Below are 19,723 nucleotides of genomic sequence, written 5' to 3' on the forward strand. Positions count from 1 at the left end.
GACTGTATTGCCTTGTGCTAATATTTGCTCTAGGAAGCATTCAGCTTCGGCTGCTGCAGTGGTGCGGCTGAGGGCTTCTGCCCAGTGGCTGCACCCTGCCCCTCTCTCTGAGCCGTGGCAGGGCTTGCTTCGGGTTTAACCTTTTAGTATGTGACCCATCCTGGTAGGGCTGGGAGATTAAAGAAACCAGAGACAATAGACTTGTTCTCATCTTTCACTCCAAGCCAGCTGATGTGCTTCAGCATAAGGCTGCAAGAGAGTATTTAGGCCACTGAATTTGATTAGCGATTTGCATATTTTGCCTTGCACCGTCCCTTCCCTGGCTTCACATATGTCTTGGTCGCAATGTTCACAGGAGGTTAGGTCCCCGACCAGGGCAAGATGGATGTATCCCAAGTCTTCTCTTGGCTGCTCAAGAAATAAAAATGCAGAAAATTGTCACCACATCCTCAAAAAAGCCACCGAGCTGCTCCCTGGAGGAAGCTGTGCTGGGATGTGCACCGGCAGCATTTCACTGACCATCTTACAGTTCACTTACACCAAGCCGCGTGCTATGAGCAGCACGTGGATGCTTCCTTCCCCTCCCGTCCAGCAAGCAAGGGGCGAGCTTTCCCGTGGACTTCATGCTCCCCTGAGAAAGGTGGCCGCCTACTTGCCAACCCTCGCCAGCTCCACAGGCGGCACGATGAGACGCGCGATGGGCGCTTGGAAACTTGGCTCCCAGTTCCATCGTGAAGCTCTAGGTTAAACAAGGAGCCGGCGAGGGCTTCTCCTGGCTCTTGTCTTGGCTAGCGCCATGGCAGAATCGGCATTAGTTTGTCTTCCTGACTTGACAGATTTGGGAGCGTGGGGATAGGGATGGAGCTGCTGCGGATGGCACATGATCCCACCTTCTTTCCTCCTGTGATGAAGCCTCGCAGTTTAATTAGAGCCAGCAGGGAGAGAACCTCAATCGTATTATTCCTTCGCAGCAGGGCAGCAGTAGCATTTCTTGGATGTCAAAAGGAGGATTAAATTAGTCTGCGAGTGAGGGGTTTTTTACCTCCTTCACGTCTCTGGGCTCTCTGGGTGGGTGTTAAGCCTCCCAGATCACTGTGGTGATCAATGCCTGTGACATGGCATGCAGTCGCTGATGACAGCCCAGCTCCCTGCCGGAAGGGTTATTTGCAGCTTTCTGGGCTGCAAATCTGTGGGTGGGTGGGTGGAGAAAAGCGGGAATGGAATCGCTTGGGTTAATTGCACCCGTCCCAGGTGTATTAACAAATAAAGGAGGTTTCCGGAGGTGCAACCTTTGCGAAAGCGATCCATGCCCCCTTCTGTCTGCGGAGGCTGCGGGACTTTTGGCAGGGGACAGGCGATGGCAGCTGGGAGCGAGCTTTGCTCCGCTGAGCTTGCCCTGGCAGGCAGAGCAACTGCTTGGTGGGGATTTTTTTTCTAGACTCAGTGTGTCTGGAGAGGAACGTGTGCCTCCCCATCTCGGAGCTGGCTTTGCAGGGGTGTGTGCTGGCACCCCAGGCGTAGAGCAGGGGTCCAAAAAAAGCAAAAAAATCATGCTTGGATCGGCTGCCTGCCTGCGGGCAGCTGGGGGGGTGATAATATCCCTTCGAGCCTCTTCGTGTGCTAGCCAGATGCAGCATGGCAGGGGGCAGGGCTGGGACATCCTGGCGTGCTCTTGCTGGGTCCTGTGGACTGGTGAAGCCCTTATCTGAGGGTTAAACCGGAGAATGAAATCCAGAGCTGTGCTGGGCCAGCCAGGGGAGCAGCAACCCTCTCCTTTCCCAGTGTCTAAATGTCACGGGTGAACTACAGCCATCCCTCTTTGTTGGGCATCTCGGGTCCTCTGCTGAACCATGCTTCCTCCCAAAGAGGAAAAAAGTTTCCCTTGGTGCAGCAAGGCTCCGAGAGGCTTGTGCCTCATTTGTCAGCCTCGTTGAACCCTTGTTTTGGCCCTGCAGTGACTGACCTTGCACAGCTCCGTGCCAAGCGGTCGGTTGGAAGAGCTCTCCGTGCTCCCCAGCCTCTCCTCCGTAATGTCCGCGCTGCTCGGCAGTGTTGAGCGGTTGCTGATGTCTCCCCACCAAGATGCAAGAAGCTTATCAGCTGTGGCTGTGCTCTGAGCAGCAATGTTTGTCCTCAGAAGCAAAGCTGGGCACTTGCTGTACTGTATTTTTTTTTTCCTCCTTTCTATTTTGGGGCCTGGAAATGGGATTTTTGCTGAAACACTGAAGATCTTGTTGTTCTTTGTAATAACAAGCATTACTTCTGCATGTCCTGCCTGATAACTTCATTTCTGGGGGCTGAGCACTGCATGGTCGGTGCAAGCAGGCAGGGCAGAGTCCCTGGCCCGGTGCCTCCGAGTGCTTTTGCTGAAGTGTTCTCCCCCCATCTTCCTCAAAAAAAGTAAGGAACCGTTTTGAATCCCCACGGGAGCAGGAGGGTTCAGAGGAAGAAAGACTTGATAAAATCAAGTATTTGATGTTGAAGTAAACAAACCTGTATTGTTCATCCAGAACTGGAGTTTTGACTACAAACATGTGAAATCCTGGCGATGCCCTGCCACAGGCATCACGCACTTGGGAGTCAGCGCCTGTTTCCTAGACCGCCTTTGATGTCTGTGTAGGTAATTTGCTATCCGTTTAGACCAGTTCGGGGCAAGATAATGACTAATTTTGGCCAATCCATATGTCCTGCATCCCCAGGCACTGTCACTTGCCTTGCCACACTGGTGTGGAGCTGGGAAGGAAGTGTTCCTCTCCATTTGGGCTACAGGAAAGGACACTTTTTAGGTGGATTTAATAAGGCACTTACTGTCTTTCAGCTCTGGCAGTTGAATGGCAAGGTTTAGGGAGCAGGGGTCTTTTCTTAGACCTAGTGCTATTTAGAAGGAAGTTGATAAGCCTTCACACAAACAGCCAAAAGCAGCCCTATCTTTACAGCTTGTCAAACATCTCACCTTTTCACTAGTTTTAGAACAGGCGTCAGAGATGCTTTGATAAATGGATTTGAAAACTTTACTGTAGCTTTTGCAGATCTCTTTATCCTCTGCTTACAAAGAATTCAAAACCCCCGTGCCCCAGATCCTGAGCTCCTCCAGTGTTTCCCCTAAGAGTGATGATTTAGGGCTTTGAGAAGTCTCTGCTCTCTCGAGACTCTGTTCTTGTGCTGGCTGCTGTGAGCAGAGTGTGTTCGTTCCCTGTTTACTTGCATTTTGCCATGTGTGAAACTGAAGCCTTGGCTCAAAATGGAGTCGAGAGACAATTCTGCTGCTTGGTTTTTTCCAGCAAGTGTTGGAGTTGGTGCCGTGTGGTGTGATTTAAGGAGCTGTGTAGCTTCTGTTGGGTGAGGAATATCCTGGCTGAGCCAAGCTTTGGGGAGGGTAGGAGATGCGTAGATTTTCAGTGGGCAGTGTTAGCAAAGAGCTACCTCTTTCTGATGTGCTTTGGGCTGTTCCTGCCACCTCCTTTCTCCTGCAGATGCTGTCTGGACCTTCCCTTTCTGTCCCAGAGACTTACTCCATGAGGTATAAGGAGCTTTAAGCAGTTAGTTCAATGCCTGATTCCTATTCTCTTGTTCTTTTTCTGCAGCTGGTCAGCGAGAAGGTTGGAGGGGCTGAAGGGACCAAGCTAGACGATGACTTCAAGGAAATGGAAAAGGTGAGTAAGGAACAAGAGAAATCTAAAACTGCCCATACAATGCCTCTGTGACCTTGCCAAAGCCCTGAACTGAGCTTCACTGCTGCTGGGTCATCTTGTCTTACCTACAGAAAGTGGACCTGACCAGCAAGGCAGTTACAGAAGTATTGACCAGAACAATAGAGTACCTCCAACCGAACCCAGGTGAGTGCCTGAACTTCCCCTGTCCCCTTCCCTCTGCCCCACCATTTTCCAGGGAAAAGAGGCAGAGGGGACAAAGAGATGTCAGAGAGAACCTTTGTGGCCCTGAGATACTGGTTACCAGCCCACTTCCGAGGCCAGGAGGCTCGGGTGCAGGCTCAGATACCCCTCTTGCCCTGTGCCGTGTTCTGGGCTGTACAACGCTGCTGTTGCTGTTGAACAGTGAAAGAACAGACACATGTTCTGCCTTGGACCTAGAGAGGCTCAGTTCAGTTGCCTTCGGAGGCCCTGAAGGAGACCCATTTTTCTCAGGATATCTGGAAAAAGTGGTATCTCTGGGCCAGGAAGGGGTGGCTGGCTTCGTAGGCATCATCTCTGAAGCCTGCTGTCCTGCATGCTTCCAACCAGCTCGTTCAGAGAGCGCTCCAGGGGAGGGCTGGGGAAACTCCTTTGGCCTTCACTGGCGAGTTTGGGGAACTATTTTTGCTTGCTGTCTTGGAAAAGAAACTTCTCCTTTTGTAGTGAATGATATTTCTGGTAGATGAAGACAATAGGGCTTCTTGGCTTTGGGTGTAGCTTGAAGAAAAAAAAAAGTTGGCAGTGGCCAGCTGCTGCTGGCAAGTCCAAGTAATTGCAAACACGGCTGTGGCTATTTCTGTGCCAGCTTCCAGAGCCAAGCTAACCATGCTCAACACGATGTCGAAGATCCGCGGGCAGGTGAAGAACCCTGGCTACCCGCAATCGGAAGGGCTGCTGGGGGAGAGCATGATCCGATACGGCAAGGAGCTGGGTGAGGACTCCAACTTCGGTGAGTGTCCTGTCAGGCCAGCTCCCACTAGGAGCGTGCAGATGAGGTGGCAAAGGCTGCTGCCAGATTTCCAAGCTGTTACTCTAAATTCTGGAAGGGCTGTGTGACCCTTTGCATCACCTAACGGTACTGAGGGCTCTTAAAAGACGTCCAAAGACTTCCACCCAGGGCGGCAGGGAAGGGGCGAGCAGAGCCCAGGTGTCCAATCCATGGCATCATGTGCAAAACCACCTCTTAATACTTTCTTATTAAACACTGAGATAAATTTGCATGTAGGAAAAAATGCTTCCTTGCTTGTAAATTGAACAATGGTGATGTGGAAAGTAGATCGAGCGAGATTTGGAGTTTTATGGTGCAGTTTCCAGCCAGAGCTCTGCTATAGGGAGGCAGTAGCCAAGAAATCTTTTTTTGCGTGGCAATTTCTCATAACCACGTGTGACTTGCAGGGAGGAGGGGGGTGAAGTTCTTCAGTGACATCAATTTTAATCTACTGAAACATCAGCCTGTGCACGTGACAGACCTGGTACAGTGCACAGCTGTCTGATGGCTTCCAGCGCAGGGAGGAGCCGCCTTGCCTTAGGAAAATTAAAAAGCTCTGGCCACTTTGTAGGAGTGACGAAGGATTCTTGAGAATGCCTCTGGCCAACTCAGAGCCCTGCATATCTCTCTTGGCTTGTAGGAACCGCAGTTGTTACAGAGAGCAAGGGGGAAGGAAGTTTTTAGAACACACCAAACCTGATTTCCTTTAATAGCCTCTCTTATAAGGAACACTTAACTTGATAAATTTCTGTGCTAGTACCGCATCCCTCCCTAGGACAGGTTATCTAGGGTTATCACAATTGAAATAACTCTTCTTTTATATTTATTTTTCCAGCTGGACAGTAGAGTGATGTTTTCACTTTACCCTCTGTTTCGCTGGTGTATTCCCCTGTGCTGATGTAGTGCTGAAATGGCTGGTTCGCCAGAGCTGCACAGGAATAATTTAATCTATAAATGGTTTCCAGTGGAATAAAAAGCCAAGACGAAATATGCTTTGCTTCAAGTCCATCTGGCTTAACTGTCATTGTGGCAGGAGCCTTAGAAAAGCATGAAACTAAATAGGTTTCAATGAGCAACTTTGAGCTCTCTAACTGAGAGCGGAGGAGAAGGGATGAGGTTGGCCAGGTGCAGGTTAGTGTCTAAAAGGGAGAAAAGGCTGCAGGTTTGCTGCCAGCATCTGGGGAAACCTGAAAAGTTGGTCAGAGCACTCTGGGCTTAAAATTGTCTGAACATAAGGATAGCCAGGCTGGATCAGACTGAATGCGCCCCTGCCCTGGGCTTCTCTTGCCAGCAGTGGCCAAGGAGCAAAGCAAGGTTAAAGCACTGCATGGCCAGTTAGCAGTTCAGTGACTCCCTGAGCTAACATGGAGCTTAAAAATACTGCTTTTGAAAATATTTTTACCTTTTCCTTCTTCTAGTCGTAGAGATTGTTCCTGTTTTTCAGAGTTAAAAAATGAAGCATGTTAGTGAAGTGTCTTGTGTGGAGTCAACACCAACAGGCAATTGCCTGCTCTCACGCTGGGCACCACTCACTCCGTGCCAGGCTCGGGGATTTGCTCCAGATAGAAAAATACGGGCGTGTTGGACAGGGGATGGAGCTTGCACTCGCTGGGTGTCTTGGCAGAATGGCCCTGCATGCAGCCGCCACAGACTTCAGCTCTGTTTAACTGGCTGGCCCCTTCTCCCTTCTCCTCTTCTCTTCCCTTCCTTTTCTCACTCGAAGGCGATGCGCTTCTTGATGCTGGTGAATCTATGAAGCGGTTGGCTGAAGTGAAGGACTCGCTGGATATTGAAGTCAAACAAAATTTTATTGATCCCCTCCAGAACCTGTGTGACAAAGACCTGAAAGAGATCCAGGTAAATACCTCAGTGGTTTTCTCTCCTCCTCATCTCTTTCGTTTCTGGCCTCTTCTGGCTACTAGTGCATGTAACTGCTTGCTCTGTCATGGTGGGAACCAAGGACTCGTGTAAGTATCATGTCTGTTCGCCTGCCCTGTGCGTGCCTTCTCTCGCTGGGACTCGCTGGGGTCACTAGTATTTCCTCCCTGCTCAGCGCTGCTGCTGCTGCTCCTGAGCAGCTCATAAGGCTGGACGCAGGTTTCAGTGGTTCTCCATTCGCCACGTTTTATGGAGGATGCTGTGGGAGTACGTCCCAATGTGCCTTCTGGCCTTGCTGGGTTTGGTTCATTGTGCTGTGAGCTCCCAGCCCTGTTACATTTGGGCTGCCTGGCATTAAACTTTACAGCTGTCGGCTCTGTTCTGTTAGTAGCCTGGGTTTTATAACTTCCAAGCTGTGAGCAAGCTTCCTTCTAGGTCTCTTATGCAGCATCTCAGGAAGGCCCTTTGGTGCCTCGCTGGGGAGACATGGAGCTTGGTAACTCCCATGTGCTGTTGCAGGGACAAGACTGCAAAGTCGGGCCAGGCTTTGCAATAGGATCCATCCCAAGCTGTTAATTCCCAAGGCAGCACTCTCGACTGAGTTTTCCTTACAGTGGTGGCCCAGATAAAATAACCGCCAACTGCTGTTAAGTACTAGTACTTACCCGTACTCCAATTCTGCAGGCTGCCATAGCGCTGATTTAAGCAGCTCTGCCCTAAGCAGTCAGGGGATGCAGTGTGCAGAACCTGCATCCCAGTTCCTGATTTCCAGAGATCCCTGTTGCTCCTGGGGAGCTGAAAGTAGCGGGCCAGCTCTTCATCTTGCCGAAAGGCTTGCGTAGGGGAACAGACCCGGGCTGCTTCCTGCAGTGTTTTCCTCCAGCTCTCGGCTAGAAGGGGGTGAAGTCACATCACCGTGCCAATTTGTTGAGGGTTTTTTCTTAGTAATAAGCCTCCGCAGCAGTAATCCTCTGCCAGACTGAGTCCGGATGGTCCACTCCTCCCTGCCGCCTCGCAGCAGCCCTGCCATGCAGCTCTCCATCACATCCTGGAGCCTCTCCGGAGTCTGAACAAAGGTGGGAGCCACAGACGTGTGTGCTCCGAGATCAGGTTTCTGAAGCGAATGAAGTTGGCCTGTAACTAGAGCTGCCTTCCCAGCGGGAGAGCTTGGCTGCTGCCAGTCTCTGGCTTTTCCTTCTTTTCCTTTACTGTTCATAACCGTCTTCTTCCAGCACCATCTCAAGAAGCTGGAAGGCAGACGCTTGGACTTTGACTACAAGAAGAAACGACAGGGCAAAATCCCCGATGAGGAACTTCGACAGGCCATGGAGAAATTTGAAGAGTCCAAGGAAGTAGCAGAGACCAGTATGCACAACCTCCTAGAAACTGATGTGAGTGCATGGGGCTCCTCTGCCCCGGGCTGCGAGCTGCCGGGTGGGCTGCATGTTCCTGTGTACACGAGGGTGGGATCTCTCGAGGGACGCAGAAGTTAGACGCTGATTTCCACTCTAGTTCTTGCAAGTGTGGTTTTGCTCTCTGAAAACCCAGATCTGAGCGCCCAGCACGTGGCTTAGCAGGCCTCTTATCCTTTCTGTAGTCTCTCATTCCTGATCAAGCCCTTGGCCAGAGGAGAGGCTGTGGCTTGTACCAGGTGGGTCTCTTCTCAGTGTGTTGGTGCGAGAGAGTTTGGGCAGGTAATGCAGCTTACTTGGGGAGGATTTGAACAGCTAGCAAAGCCCAGAGTGCGGTAGGAGGTGCCCTCTGTCCTGCTGAGCTCAGCCAGTGCCCGACCTCTGGTGTCTGAAATCCCAAGCCTTCTCCTCATCTCCCCAGGGAAGTTGCCCTTCGTACACATTCCCCGGTATGGTCTCAGCCCCCATGCGCAATGCAGGAGTCTCCTGTTCTCAGCTGGGGAGAGCCATTCATCCCACCTTGGTGTGATTCTCGCAGATCGAGCAGGTGAGCCAGCTCTCAGCCTTGGTGGACGCCCAGCTGGACTACCACAGGCAGGCAGTGCAGATCCTGGATGAGCTTGCGGAAAAACTCAAACGCAGGTGAGTCCCAGGGTGCTGAAGGCACTCTCAGTTTTCACAGCCACAAGCTCTCCCTGTGATGCTTGTCTGTAAATACCTGACTCTCCCCCTCAATCAGTCCTCTGGTGGTAAAGCTGCAGTCGCTAGAGCTTCAATCCAGACCTCCTCTGGGCTGATGGGAGCGATGCCAGCTGCACAACGTGCTTTCAGTGATGGGCACATTCTGACGTTTGAAACAAAACCTCCGTGCTTGCACCACGGGCAGCTCGCCTCTGCTGGGCTGAGCCCTGCCTGAATCCGGGGGCGCTGCTCCCGGCGCGGCTGGAGGTGAATTCGGCAGGGGTGAAGAAGGGTGGGATCCCCTTCATGGCAGGGCTCACAGCTCCTGGCACTGGGGGTGCTGAGCGTGGGAGTGCCCCCCACGAAGTGCCTCGTGGCCAGACCCGGGATCGAGTCAGAAGTTGCATCGTGCTATTGGAGCAGATGGCTCAGCTGTCACCCTGTGTCACCTGGAACTGCCTAGCCTAGAGTCTCTGTGCCATGAGCTTCAGCTGCGGTTAAGCAGCGTACCTGGGCAGTGGCCATGGTCGTGGCCCTGTCCAGGGCTCCCGGTAGTTCTGAAGACCAGGAGGTGAATGTAACGTGGTGGGACGACATGGTGGCCACAGGCCAGTGGAAGAACACCTCCATCACCTTGTTAAAGCCAGGCTCTGTGAGCTCCCCACCAGAACCCTTGTTTTCCCGCAAGCCCTGCTCTCCCTCCTCCCTGCGTGGTGGTCTCCTGGCAGATCCCGCCACCTGTGCTCTGGAGTTCTGAGCCACAGGAGTTGGTGAAAGGCAGACAGGCGTCAGGCACACCAGAGCAGGGAGAGCCAGAGAGCTGCCTGGTCTTGCTCTTCTCCCTGCCTCTCCTCGAGTGCCTGACCTCTGCAGCAGCCGTGGGGAATGTGTGGTTGCTGCCAAGGTGCCAAGAAACACAGGGGTGCTGTTGAAATACCGAGTGAGCTGTTTCACGCGACTGCCGTGACTTGCACAGTCGTTCTTCTTGCTGCTCTGTCAAACCTGAGCAAGCGTCTTCCCAAGCCCTGGCCAAGGAAGGAGAGATGGCTTCGTTGCATCTGGGGCTGCCCTGTGGAGCCGGGGACGTGCTTTCCTCAACCTGGCACAGGGTGGCTTGGACAGAGCCAGGGCAGCCTCTCCGCTTCTTGGGGCGATTTGGCAATGCTGCACTGCTGTTCTTCCCTTGTGGAAGAAACTGCTGAGTGGGTGCTGGGTCTGGTTTGAATTAAGAAGAACTGGGAGGATCCTGCCAAGTGTGAGCTTTCGAACTGCAGCACGGGTGTCCTCTGCTGGCCTGAACTGCCTGGGATGCCTTAGCGAAGCCTGGGGCATGTGGCCCTCTCCAAGGGCAAGGTCCCAAACCCTGGGCAAGATCCATCTTCAGAACACCCCAGTGCAGTGTGTTGTGCAGATTCTTGGCAACAAACCAATTTGCAACTTTGCATGGCCACTGAGGAGGATAGATACCATGTTGATCTCATCATATTCTGTTTCACATTTCACTTTATCCACATTTCTTTTCCTTCCTCCAGAATGAGGGAGGCCTCCTCACGTCCCAAGCGGGAGTACAAGCCCAAACCCAGGGAGACATACGACTTTGGAGACACTGACCAATCTAACGGGGGCTTCTCTTGCAATCCTACCCCCAAAGTCTCAGGTAAAGTTACCCCCTGCGTGCGCACATGGGTGCCTCTGGAGCAGCCTCTTGGGGCTGGAGGGGAGCTGCTCTGCCTGGAAGTGATGTTTCTGGTGTGCTGGATGTGCCTGCACGAGCTGGTGGCTCTGAAAAACGTCAGAAATGCCTCTAGACTTGGGCTGTTTTCTCTTGGGGCTCAGCAGCCTTTGTTATATTGGCTTGGGGATGTCCCAGCGGGGTCTGCAGCCCAGGCCACTTGGCGTGTGGTGCCCGGTCAGTGCCAGCAGTGGCAGACAGCAAAAATGAATCATCTCTCGCTCCCTCCCTGTCTTCCATCATGCTGCATTTGTCCCTCCCTGGTCCCAGCGAGGCAGGCAGGTTTCTAACACAGCATGTGGGCTGCCCTGTTTCTCCTCACAGATCCTCCCTTTGGGCCCTACCTTTCCCTCTCTCCAGTTCACGTTGGTTTAAGCATGTCTCTTTTTGTTTGGAAGCAGCTTCCTCCTCTTTCCGATCCGACAAGCCGTCCCGGGCCTCCGTCAGGAGTATTCGTGAGTTTCCTCCCTCTGCACTGCATGATGTGTGACCATCTCTCCCCATCCCTCCTCGCTTCTCCTTCCGTGATGCTGCTGCTTGGAGCCGCTAATACCTCCGTGCTGAGCCTGGCCAGCAGAACAGCTAAGCTAAGCTAAGCCTTAAGCTAAGCCCCAAATTAAAACAGCCACGCTATACTGGTATTTACCACGCCAAAGCTGGGGTCGTCGCTCACCCGGAGGAGCTGTAGCAGCTGCCATCACACAGGCATGTCCTGCGTGAGGCCACAGTGATCAGATGCTTTTCCATGAGGCATCAGACACCTTGAGGATTACCCCACTCTTGTTCCAAGCACCCAGCCTGGATCTCTCCCACCCCTACTCGTGCTGCCCCTCATACCCCGCTGCTGAGGGCTGGGGGGAGCAGGCAGAGCCTCAGCATGCTGAGCAGGATTGGTGGTCCCAGCTGGGCAGCAGGGAGCCTCGGATGGGTTCCTGGGATGACGTGGGGTCCGTGGGTCAGCGTTCCTGCTGAAGGGACCCCTTGGGGTCCCAAGGCCAGGCTGGGTCTGTGGCTCAGAGCCGTTGCAGTGGGGAAAGCTCGTGGTGGCGCAGCAAGGAGGCAGGAGGACTTGAGGAGCCTGGTATAGGGAAAGAGCCGCAGTGGTGGGACCAGCCTGGTATTTTGGGGAGTTGTTTCAAAACCGTGAATCTGCTTGGCTGCCGCTTTCGGTGTTTTCCGAGTTCTCTTCTCATGCTTGGTCCTTTCTTGCTGTGGGTATTCAGCAGAGCAGATGTGCTGGCTGGTCTTCGTGCTGTTCCCCTTGCCCTGGTTGGGAGAGTGCTAGTGCAGAGCCACAGGGCAACGGGGAGGGGAGTGGGGGCCCTGCAGACCCTGGTGGTCTGTATTCGCTTGGTCCCCTTCCAGCAGGATCCCTGCAGGTGCAAAGCCGAGTGCCTGCTCATCCCAAAACGTTAGCACAAAGACAGAGCAAGCAGCAGCTTTCCCGGCTACAAAAAAATCCCTTTTGCAGTCAGAAAGTCTGATGCTTAAATCGTGGAGCTGAGATGGGGGAAGAAGACTGGGTTTCTCCCCATTTTTTTTTTTTGGGGGGGGGGGGGGGGGGGGCAGGGGGGCTCGCATGCAGCACCGAGCTGCTAATTGAAGCCCTGTGCCCAGGGAGGCAGGGGCAGTCCTCTCCCTCCTATCGCCCTCAGACTCAAGGTGACCCCTGTAAAGCAGAGGGACCCCTGGGGTCCTCCTCCATGTCCTCATGTCTGACCCAGCAGCTTCCCTCATCTCTGGGGACAAACGCGGCTTTTCGCCGCCTGGTTTCCAGCGTGGTGGTCTCGTGGTGGTGGGAACTCAGCTCGGAGCAGGAGCAGGCAGGATGGGGGGCTGGGGGCAGGGGGCTGCTCTGGGAGAAGGTCACGAAGGAGGTGGTTGGAGCAAGACAGCAGAGGAGCTTGTGGGCTGCAAGCCGGTGAGGGGTTCGTGCTGAGTTAGTGCTCTAGCAGCCGGGCAGGGCGAAGGGGCAGTTTCCCCGCGCAGGGCAGAGCTGGGCTGTGAAACCAGCTGTGCGAGCCCGGCCCTGGCGGAGCTGCGGATCCCCAGCAGGAATCCCTGGCATCGGCGGAGCTGGGGGCTTGAGGGGATGGTGTGTGGGGGTCCGGCTCACCTCTGCCCCTCGCCTCTCCCCACAGCCCCCCTGGACCAGCCCTGCTGCAAGGCTCTCTACGACTTCGAACCTGAGAACGACGGTGAGCTGGGCTTCAAGGAAGGGGACGTCATCACCCTCACCAACCAGATCGACGAGAACTGGTACGAGGGCATGATCAATGGCCAGTCGGGCTTCTTCCCCCTCAACTACGTGGAAGTGCTGGTTCCGCTACCTCAGTGAACGGCATGGCTCCTGTCCCCGCTCCCGGCGCGGGCCGAGCTCCATTCCACCTCCATCCCGACACCGGCCCTCGGCGGTGGGGCCGTGCTATCTCTGCATCACCTCGGGGCGAGATTGCCACCAGGGAACAAGCCAGAAGGGTCAAATGGCCCCCCCAGCCCCTTGAATTTGGTTATTTTAATTAATTTTTTTTTTTTTTTTTTTTGTCCTTCTGGTGCTTGAACTTCGGTACTTTGCGCGCCCTGCCAGGTGTCCCCCCCCCCCGGCTGTACGATTGTCACAGGCCTCTCCCTGTCCAGTTTTTGTTTTTCCTTTGGGTCAAGCATCCGGATGAGCCAGGTGGGAGAGCCAGGATGCATCCTTCACGCTGAGCATCAGCGCACGGAGACGTGTGGCACAGTGGCAGGGGACAAAGCAACCCCCAGCATCACCAAGGGGTGAGACCTTGACACTACCCCTCCCCCACGGGTGCCCAGCCTCCCTGCAGCCCAGCACCGATGCAGGACCTGGCTCTTTCGCTCCTGGGGGCTCCGGGGAGGGATGCCGTGGCACAGCAACACTACACCACCCATCAAACACTAAGCCAGCCCCGCGGTGCGGGTGCTGAGCCCTGTCGGGGGCTCTGTGCAGTCCCTGCCTGCCCCAGAGGGACACAGCAAGGATGTCCCCTGCCTGCTGTTGGCCCTGTGCCCCCTCCCTGCAGAGCTCAGCTCCAAAGGGGGTGGCTGCTCCCTTCTGCCCTTGATTTTTAAGTATTTTAGGCCAGGTTGCATCTGGACCTTGGGCTTTTCCTACTACAAACTCTACACCGAGTCTGTCAGAGTTAGGGGATAATTTGGGGGTGGTGGGAGCTGGGCCGCAGCCTAGGGTCTGCCCACCATGGGGCACAGTAGGTTGTGTCTCCTCTCTGAGGCTCTGCACCATCCCCAGGGAGCCACCAGCACCCCGTGCCACAGGACCAGGGCTCGTGGCTGTGGGACTGGAGCTCGGCTGATCCTCACGTGCCTTTGCTGTGCCCCCTGTCTCTGCCCCACAGCCACCCTCCTGGGGGGGGTGGGCAACGTGCCCCTTGGCCACTGTGTTTGGTGGGAAAAGGTATCATACATCTCAGCGCCACTTCTGCCAGCCCCAGGCATCCCTGCGTCTTCCTTACTGTGGGGGTCAGGCTGGGGTCTGGCAGCAGCAGCCCTCGCCCCATCTCTCTTGACTCCGTGGTTTTCCTTGCTAGAAAAGTGGTTTCTTTCCCTCTTCCTCAGCCTTGGCCGGGCTCCAGCATCTCTCCTCCTCCTCACCTGGCCGGGGGCTGAGCCCCAGCTCCGCACCAGGCCCATGCTGCAGCACATCCCTGTCCCTGCTGTTCCCGGCTCCCGTTACAGTTCCACAGCCCTTTTTTAATGATTTTAACCGTGCATGTCAATGTGTGTCCGGTCCCCTGCCACACTGTGCTCCGAGCGGGCTGACCAGTGACCCCAGTCCCAGACTGGGGGGGGCACAAGGCAGCTCCCCCCTTGATCCCAACAGCACAGGGAGCCCAAGGGACCAGTGCCCCCAGGGCCCTCACCTTTGTCCCCTTCCCAGTGGGGACAGGGGCCACATCCTGGGAACACTGGCTCCTGCTCAGGTGGATTGAAATGCGTTTTGTCAGTTGGGACAACCTGCTAGATGGTTTGGGTTTTTTGTAATGGTTTCTCCTGGTTTTTAGGGGAAAAAAAAGATGACCCACAAATCTCGACTTGTATCTCTGAATGAAAGTATTAAATGTTTTCTTCTTTCTAATGACTGCGTCCTCTGTGGCTGCGAGGCGGGGCTGCGGGGGGGCACAGTGGGCTGGAGGAGTAGCCCTGGATCAATGTCCCCCTGGTTCAGCCCCCCAAAACAGGCAGCTGGATGGTGACTGCAGCCCATGAGGCCACCAGCACCATCCCAGCAAGATGTCCCCGAGCCAGCGGAGCCGCACGCCGGCCGCCTCTCAGGAACTGCTCTTTAATCAACTACCACTTCCACAAACAACTTAACAGCCGAGACTCCCACCACCACCACCACCCTCCCCTCCACCGCTGCCCCGTGGGGGCAGGGCAGGAGCCAGCGGGGTCCCGGGACCCCTCGGGTGAGCCCCCTGTAGCAGCAGGCGATGCGGTGTCCCCGCAGTGCTGCCCCACGCCAGGGCTGGGTGAGCCCCTGGGGCTGGGCGGGGGGGCTGCCGAGCCGAGCCCTGGCTGCTGGGAAGGCACCTGGTCCGAACCGAAGGGGGGGCTCCCAGCCCCTCAGCTGCTGAGCTTGAGGAGGCTGTAGATCTGCTCCAGGACGTGGGTGAAGCTCTGGTCTTTGGGGGTGCGGGACGCCAGGGAGCCCTGAGATGGGGACGCAGCCCAGTTACCGGGGTGGCCACAGCTCAAGCTCCAGCTCCAGCCCCCCTCCCCCCAAGCCCAGCGGAGGAAGACCCCTGCTCACCTTTAGCTTGTCCAGGTAGGTTTGATCCTGACTCCACAGCTCCTGGAACTTCACCAGGTCGGGGGCGCCCTTATAAAACTCCACCAGCAGCGTCTGGGGTGGGGGGGAGAGAGGGGGGGCTGCAGGCATCGGGGCTGCCCTGAGCCTGGGCACATGCCTCCTGCCCGGCACCCAGACCTCGGCAGCACCGTGGGGATGGAGGAGGGATTGTCACCGTCACTGGGGCTAAGGGCAGGAGGGGGACGATGGGTGGCAGAAGCTTGCTGAGCTGGACGGGGTTTTCGGGGCCCCCACCCCACGCTCACCATCTCCTGCAGGACGTCGTTGGTGAGGAAGCCATCCTGGATGTAAGCCACCTCCACGTCCATGGGGATGCCGTAGTCGTTGGGCCGTTGCTGGAGGACAGAGGAGCGGCGCAGAGGGGTCACCCCACGGCACTGGGGCCACCCCCACCCCAAATACCTGCCCCGCGGGGCCGGCAGCCACCCACCTCTGGCGGCGGCATCACCCAGAAGGGTGCGATTTTGGACTCCACGCCGGGGTTGCCATGATAGTAGGGTCCTGGGAGGGAGAGGTGGGGCTGACACGGGGGGGCCGCAGCCCCAGCACCCCCGGCATGGTGGGGACCGGGCGCTTACCGCAGATGAGAGCCAGGCAGGGCTGGAAGCCGTTGCCGCTGCCCTGCAGCTTGAGCTGGTAATCCATCTGCGCGTCGATGTCGTGCAGGGAGGGCAGTGCGGGGCCGAAGGGGTGGCTGTGGTACCAGCCCACCAGCGACAGCCCCCGCAGGAACAGGCTCTGGCAGATCTGGGGTGGGCAGGTGCCGTGGGGACGGGTCCCCCGGGACCCCCACACCCCACACCCCCTGGCGCTGCTTTACCTCCTCCTCCACGGCACCGGCAGCTTCGGCATCGCCCAGGCGGGTCCGGCACGGGAAGGCTCGCAGCACCGTCAGCACTGCGGGGGGGCGGGCACAGGGGTGGGTGGCTCTGCTGTGGGCTGGGCAAGGGGGGACCCCCCCACCCCGCTACCTACATTGTGTGTTGGTGTCCCACCGCCCCCCCAGGTAGCCCACCACTTCGCTCCGCGTCAGGTGGCTGTGGAAGTCCTAAAGGAAAAGGTTAAAATCAACAGTTTGGCCCCAAAGTGACACCGGGACAGGGGGGGGGACACAGGATGACTCCCCCTCCCTGCAGGTGTCCCCAGCGCCATCAGAGCTGTCCCAGCCTGTCCTCCCCTCCCGGGGAGGGGACGCACCAGGAGCAGCAGGACGTTGCTGGAAATGGCCACGTTGAAGGGCTGGAACTTGTTGATGGCGGCGAACGATGTCACCTCCACCAGGGTCTGGGGGCTCCTGGAAGAGCCGCAACCCCTCTGCCACCGCTGCCCCCAGCCCCTCCTGCGCCTGTGGGTGGCACCCGTGGGGCTGGGGTCCCTGTCACACCCTACCTGGCCGAGTCACGGGTGCCCAGGGTGCAGTAGCGGACGGGCACCCGGGGTTTGCTCTCCAACCGCTTCGCCGGGGGGCCGTGATCTGCGAAGCACAATGCCCCGTCACCGCCGCCGGGCTGCCTGGGGTCCCGCGGGACCCCCGTGCCACCTTACCCGTCCCCGCCGGCTCCGCCAGACTCTTGCACTGCTGCTTCTTGCTCCTCTCCTCCGGCTTTTTGGTAACCGCCAGCTCCGGCACAGGCGCCCGACCCTCCCTCGTCGCCTCCTCCTCTTCATCCTCGGGCATCTCCTCCTCCTCGCCCTCACTGGCCAGGCTCTGCCGGCAGCACAGGGCTGGCACCCATCCTGCCACCCACACTGGGGGTCCCTGGCAGGGGGCTGGGGGGGGCAGCCCACCCACCTCCTCGGCAGGCGGCACGTTGGGCTGGTGCTTGCGCAGCCACGCGGCTTTGTACTGGTCCAGCTTCTGGCCCTTGTAGCGCACGGACGCCCACCCGCACCCCGACTTCTTGGCGGGGTTCACCAGGCGCTTGCAGTGGGTGGCCCAGGCGCTGGGCGAGTTGAAGACCTGCCCCGTCTCCTGCCACGTGATGGTCCCGTCCGCCCCCAGGTCCCCCACGAACTTCTTGCCCTGGGGAGTGTGGGGTGAGCCGGGGGGGGGCACCCACCAGTGCCCTGTGCCCCGTCCCCATGCCCTGTGCCCTGTCCCCCGTCCCTGTCCCCTGTACCCCGACCCCTGTCCCTGCACCCTGTCCTCCATCTCTCTTCCCCATCCCTGTCCCCTGTCCCCCATCCCTGTGCCCTGTCCCCTGTCCCCCATCCCTGTCCCCCACCCCTGTGCCCTGTCCCCCATCCCTGTCCCCTGTCCCCCATCCCTGTGCCCTGTGCCCTGTCCCCCATCCCTGTCCCCCACCCCTGTGCCCTGTCCCCCATCCCTGTCCCCTGTGCGCTGTCCCCCATCCCAATCCCCACCCCGTGTCCCCGCGCCGGTCAGGCTCACCAGGTAGTAGATGGAGAGGACGCCACGGGCCGGCTCGAGGAGCCCATCGCGGAGCAGGACGCGGAGGGTGATGCCGCGGCGGGTGAGCACGGCCCCCCGGGTGTCCCCTGCCACCTTGGCCCCACTCCCGGCCTCCGGCTCGGCCTCCGCCTCGTCCAGCCCCGGCTCCAGCTCGTCCTCGTCCTCCTCCAGGCACTCATCCCCGCCGGGGGACGTGGCCACCAGCGCTGCGGGGGGGGACACATGCCATGTGGGGTCCTCCCTGGGGGCAGCACCCCTGGGTGTCCCCCCAAGAGCACCCTTGGGTGTGTCCCCCTCATGTCTGCCTGCAGGTGGGGACACCGGGACAGGGCTGCACAGGGACACGGGGACATGAAGATGATGCCATGGGGATGTTGGGGCACAAGCATGCAGGGACACAGAGGGGACACAGGGTCACCGCAGGGGGTGGGCACAGGGACAGGGGGATGGGGTACACTGCCAGGGGCGGGGGGGAGATGCAGCGGTGTGAGGACACAGGGACATGATGACAAAGGACAAGGGGACATGGGGGCTGTGAGACATGGGGCCGTGGGGCCACGGCTGGGGCCAGGGCACACAGAGGACAGGGGCTCGTCCCTCCCGCCCCGCGTGTCCCCCGGCGCCGGGAGCCCGGGGGGGGGGGGCGGGGGGAGGGGCGGGGAGGCGGGACTGTCCCCACCCGCGGGGTCCCGGGCCCGGCGCGCGCCCAGGGTCCCGCGTGCCCGTGCCCCGCGTGCGGGTGGCTGTGAGCACGCGCGGGGCCACACGTGTGTGCGGGAGGCGCGCGCGCGCAGGTGCATGTGCGCGGGGGCGCGTACCCCCGGGGGGCGGCGGGGGCGCGGGGCGCGCGCGTGTGTGCGTGTGCGCGCACGGTGCGCGCGTCCCCGGCCGGGGGGTGCCCGTGCGTGCCCGGTGCCCCCCGCCCCTACCTGCCATGCTGCGCTCGCGCCGCTCCCGCCTCCCCGGTGCGCGCGGCGGCGCCACGTGATGGGGCGGCCCCGCGCGCCCCGCCCCGCCTGGGGGAGCGACAACCGGCACCGGGGGGGCGACACACACACACATCGGGGGGGGGGGGGGGGGGGGGGGGGGGGGGGGGGGACACCGGAATCGGGGGGGCGACACACACCGGGGGGGGGGGGGGAGGGACCCGGCACCGGGGGCCGGGGGGGGTGGGCACACACACATGTTGGGGGGGTGGACCGGCACCGGGGGAGGCGACACACACACGGGGCGGGGGACGACGACTGACGGACACCGGCACCGGGGGACGCTGGGGGCGCAGGGTAGCGGACGGACGTGGAGGGGACCGGGGGGGGGGGGGCAGTGTTGGGTGGGTGTTGGGGGACAGAGGGGGCTGGGGACACGGTGGAGGGCACGGGTGGGGACGTGCAGGTTGGGGGGGGTCAGGGCTTGGCAGCTCAGGGGGGATACAGTGGCGGGGGGGGGGTGCGGGGTGCAGGGTTTGGGGACTGAGGGGGACAAGGGGACACTGGGGGGCACAGGAGGCAGGATTCGGGGGTGCAGGGGATGCAGAAGCGGGGACAGGGTTATGGGGGCAGGGGGCAGGCTTAGGGGGATGCAGAGGCGGGGGAGGGGGGCATGAGGGAAAGGCTGCGGACACACAGAGGGTGCAGGAGACAAGCCACCCTCGCGTGTCATTGTGTGTCCCCCCCGCAGACGGCGAGCTGGGAGGCGCAGGCGTGGCGGGGACTCATCCTGACCATGGCGGAGGTGGGCACAGGGTGCTGGCCCCGAGGGGGGGGTCCCGGTGGTCGTGCCCCCCCCGATGCGCTGCTGCCCGGCCACGTCTTCCAGCTCCCGGAGGGGGCGGAGTGGGACCGCAAGGCCACCCCCGGGACCCCCACCACCTCCCCCAGGACCCCAGAGCCACCGCTGCCCCAGTGAGTCGGGTGGGCCAGGGGATGGGTGGGGGGGGCTTCGTTCTCACTGGGATGTACTGGGGACCAGCACGGCCAGGGTGGCACGGCTGGGGGCAGCCTGCAGCCCCCACAGAGGGAGCACAGCCCCCGGGTTGGGGGGCATGGGGGGCTCCGGGGGCTCAGCAGGGTCGGGGGTCT

At 58.9% G+C, this 19,723-nt stretch overlaps 2 protein-coding genes across 7 annotated transcripts in view; one reads left to right on the forward strand and one right to left on the reverse strand.

The window, feature by feature from the left end:
* SH3GL1 (SH3 domain containing GRB2 like 1, endophilin A2) overlaps window positions 1–14,497 on the forward strand; it is a 29,865-nt gene extending 15,368 nt beyond the window's left edge. The window contains exons 2-10 of one of the 3 annotated variants that reach the window (XM_040591437.1): window positions 3,585–3,653; window positions 3,764–3,836; window positions 4,498–4,641; window positions 6,404–6,537; window positions 7,791–7,949; window positions 8,509–8,612; window positions 10,184–10,308; window positions 10,782–10,838; window positions 12,525–14,497. In XM_040591437.1, coding sequence (XP_040447371.1) covers window positions 3,585–3,653; window positions 3,764–3,836; window positions 4,498–4,641; window positions 6,404–6,537; window positions 7,791–7,949; window positions 8,509–8,612; window positions 10,184–10,308; window positions 10,782–10,838; window positions 12,525–12,721 — 1,062 coding nt within the window. In that variant the 3' untranslated portion in view covers window positions 12,722–14,497. The remainder of the gene's footprint in view (window positions 1–3,584; window positions 3,654–3,763; window positions 3,837–4,497; window positions 4,642–6,403; window positions 6,538–7,790; window positions 7,950–8,508; window positions 8,613–10,183; window positions 10,309–10,781; window positions 10,839–12,524) is intronic. The other 2 variants (XM_040591438.1, XM_040591439.1) reach the window with 2 other exon arrangements.
* A 372-nt stretch (window positions 14,498–14,869) lies between these two features.
* Window positions 14,870–18,639, reverse strand: MPND (MPN domain containing). 4 transcript variants are annotated; one of them, XM_040591435.1, is made up of 13 exons: window positions 18,575–18,639; window positions 17,625–17,851; window positions 17,025–17,255; window positions 16,778–16,940; window positions 16,622–16,706; window positions 16,430–16,526; window positions 16,208–16,280; window positions 16,053–16,129; window positions 15,811–15,979; window positions 15,663–15,733; window positions 15,478–15,567; window positions 15,173–15,265; window positions 14,870–15,072 (listed from the first exon to the last, which is right to left on the reverse strand). In XM_040591435.1, the coding sequence occupies exons 1-13, from the start codon at window positions 18,579–18,581 to the stop codon at window positions 14,986–14,988; spliced, it is 1,470 nt and encodes a 489-aa protein (XP_040447369.1). In that variant the 5' UTR covers window positions 18,582–18,639; the 3' UTR covers window positions 14,870–14,985. The 4 variants fall into 4 exon arrangements, with proteins under 4 accessions (XP_040447369.1, XP_040447368.1, XP_040447367.1 ...); XM_040591434.1 differs by having other exon boundaries at window positions 15,811–15,970; window positions 16,778–17,255; XM_040591433.1 differs by having other exon boundaries at window positions 16,778–17,255.
* Window positions 18,640–19,723: the final 1,084 nt, after the last annotated feature.

This window comes from Falco naumanni, chromosome 4 (assembly GCF_017639655.2).
Source record: "Falco naumanni isolate bFalNau1 chromosome 4, bFalNau1.pat, whole genome shotgun sequence".
In the NCBI taxonomy this organism is placed as follows: Eukaryota; Metazoa; Chordata; class Aves; order Falconiformes; family Falconidae; genus Falco; species Falco naumanni.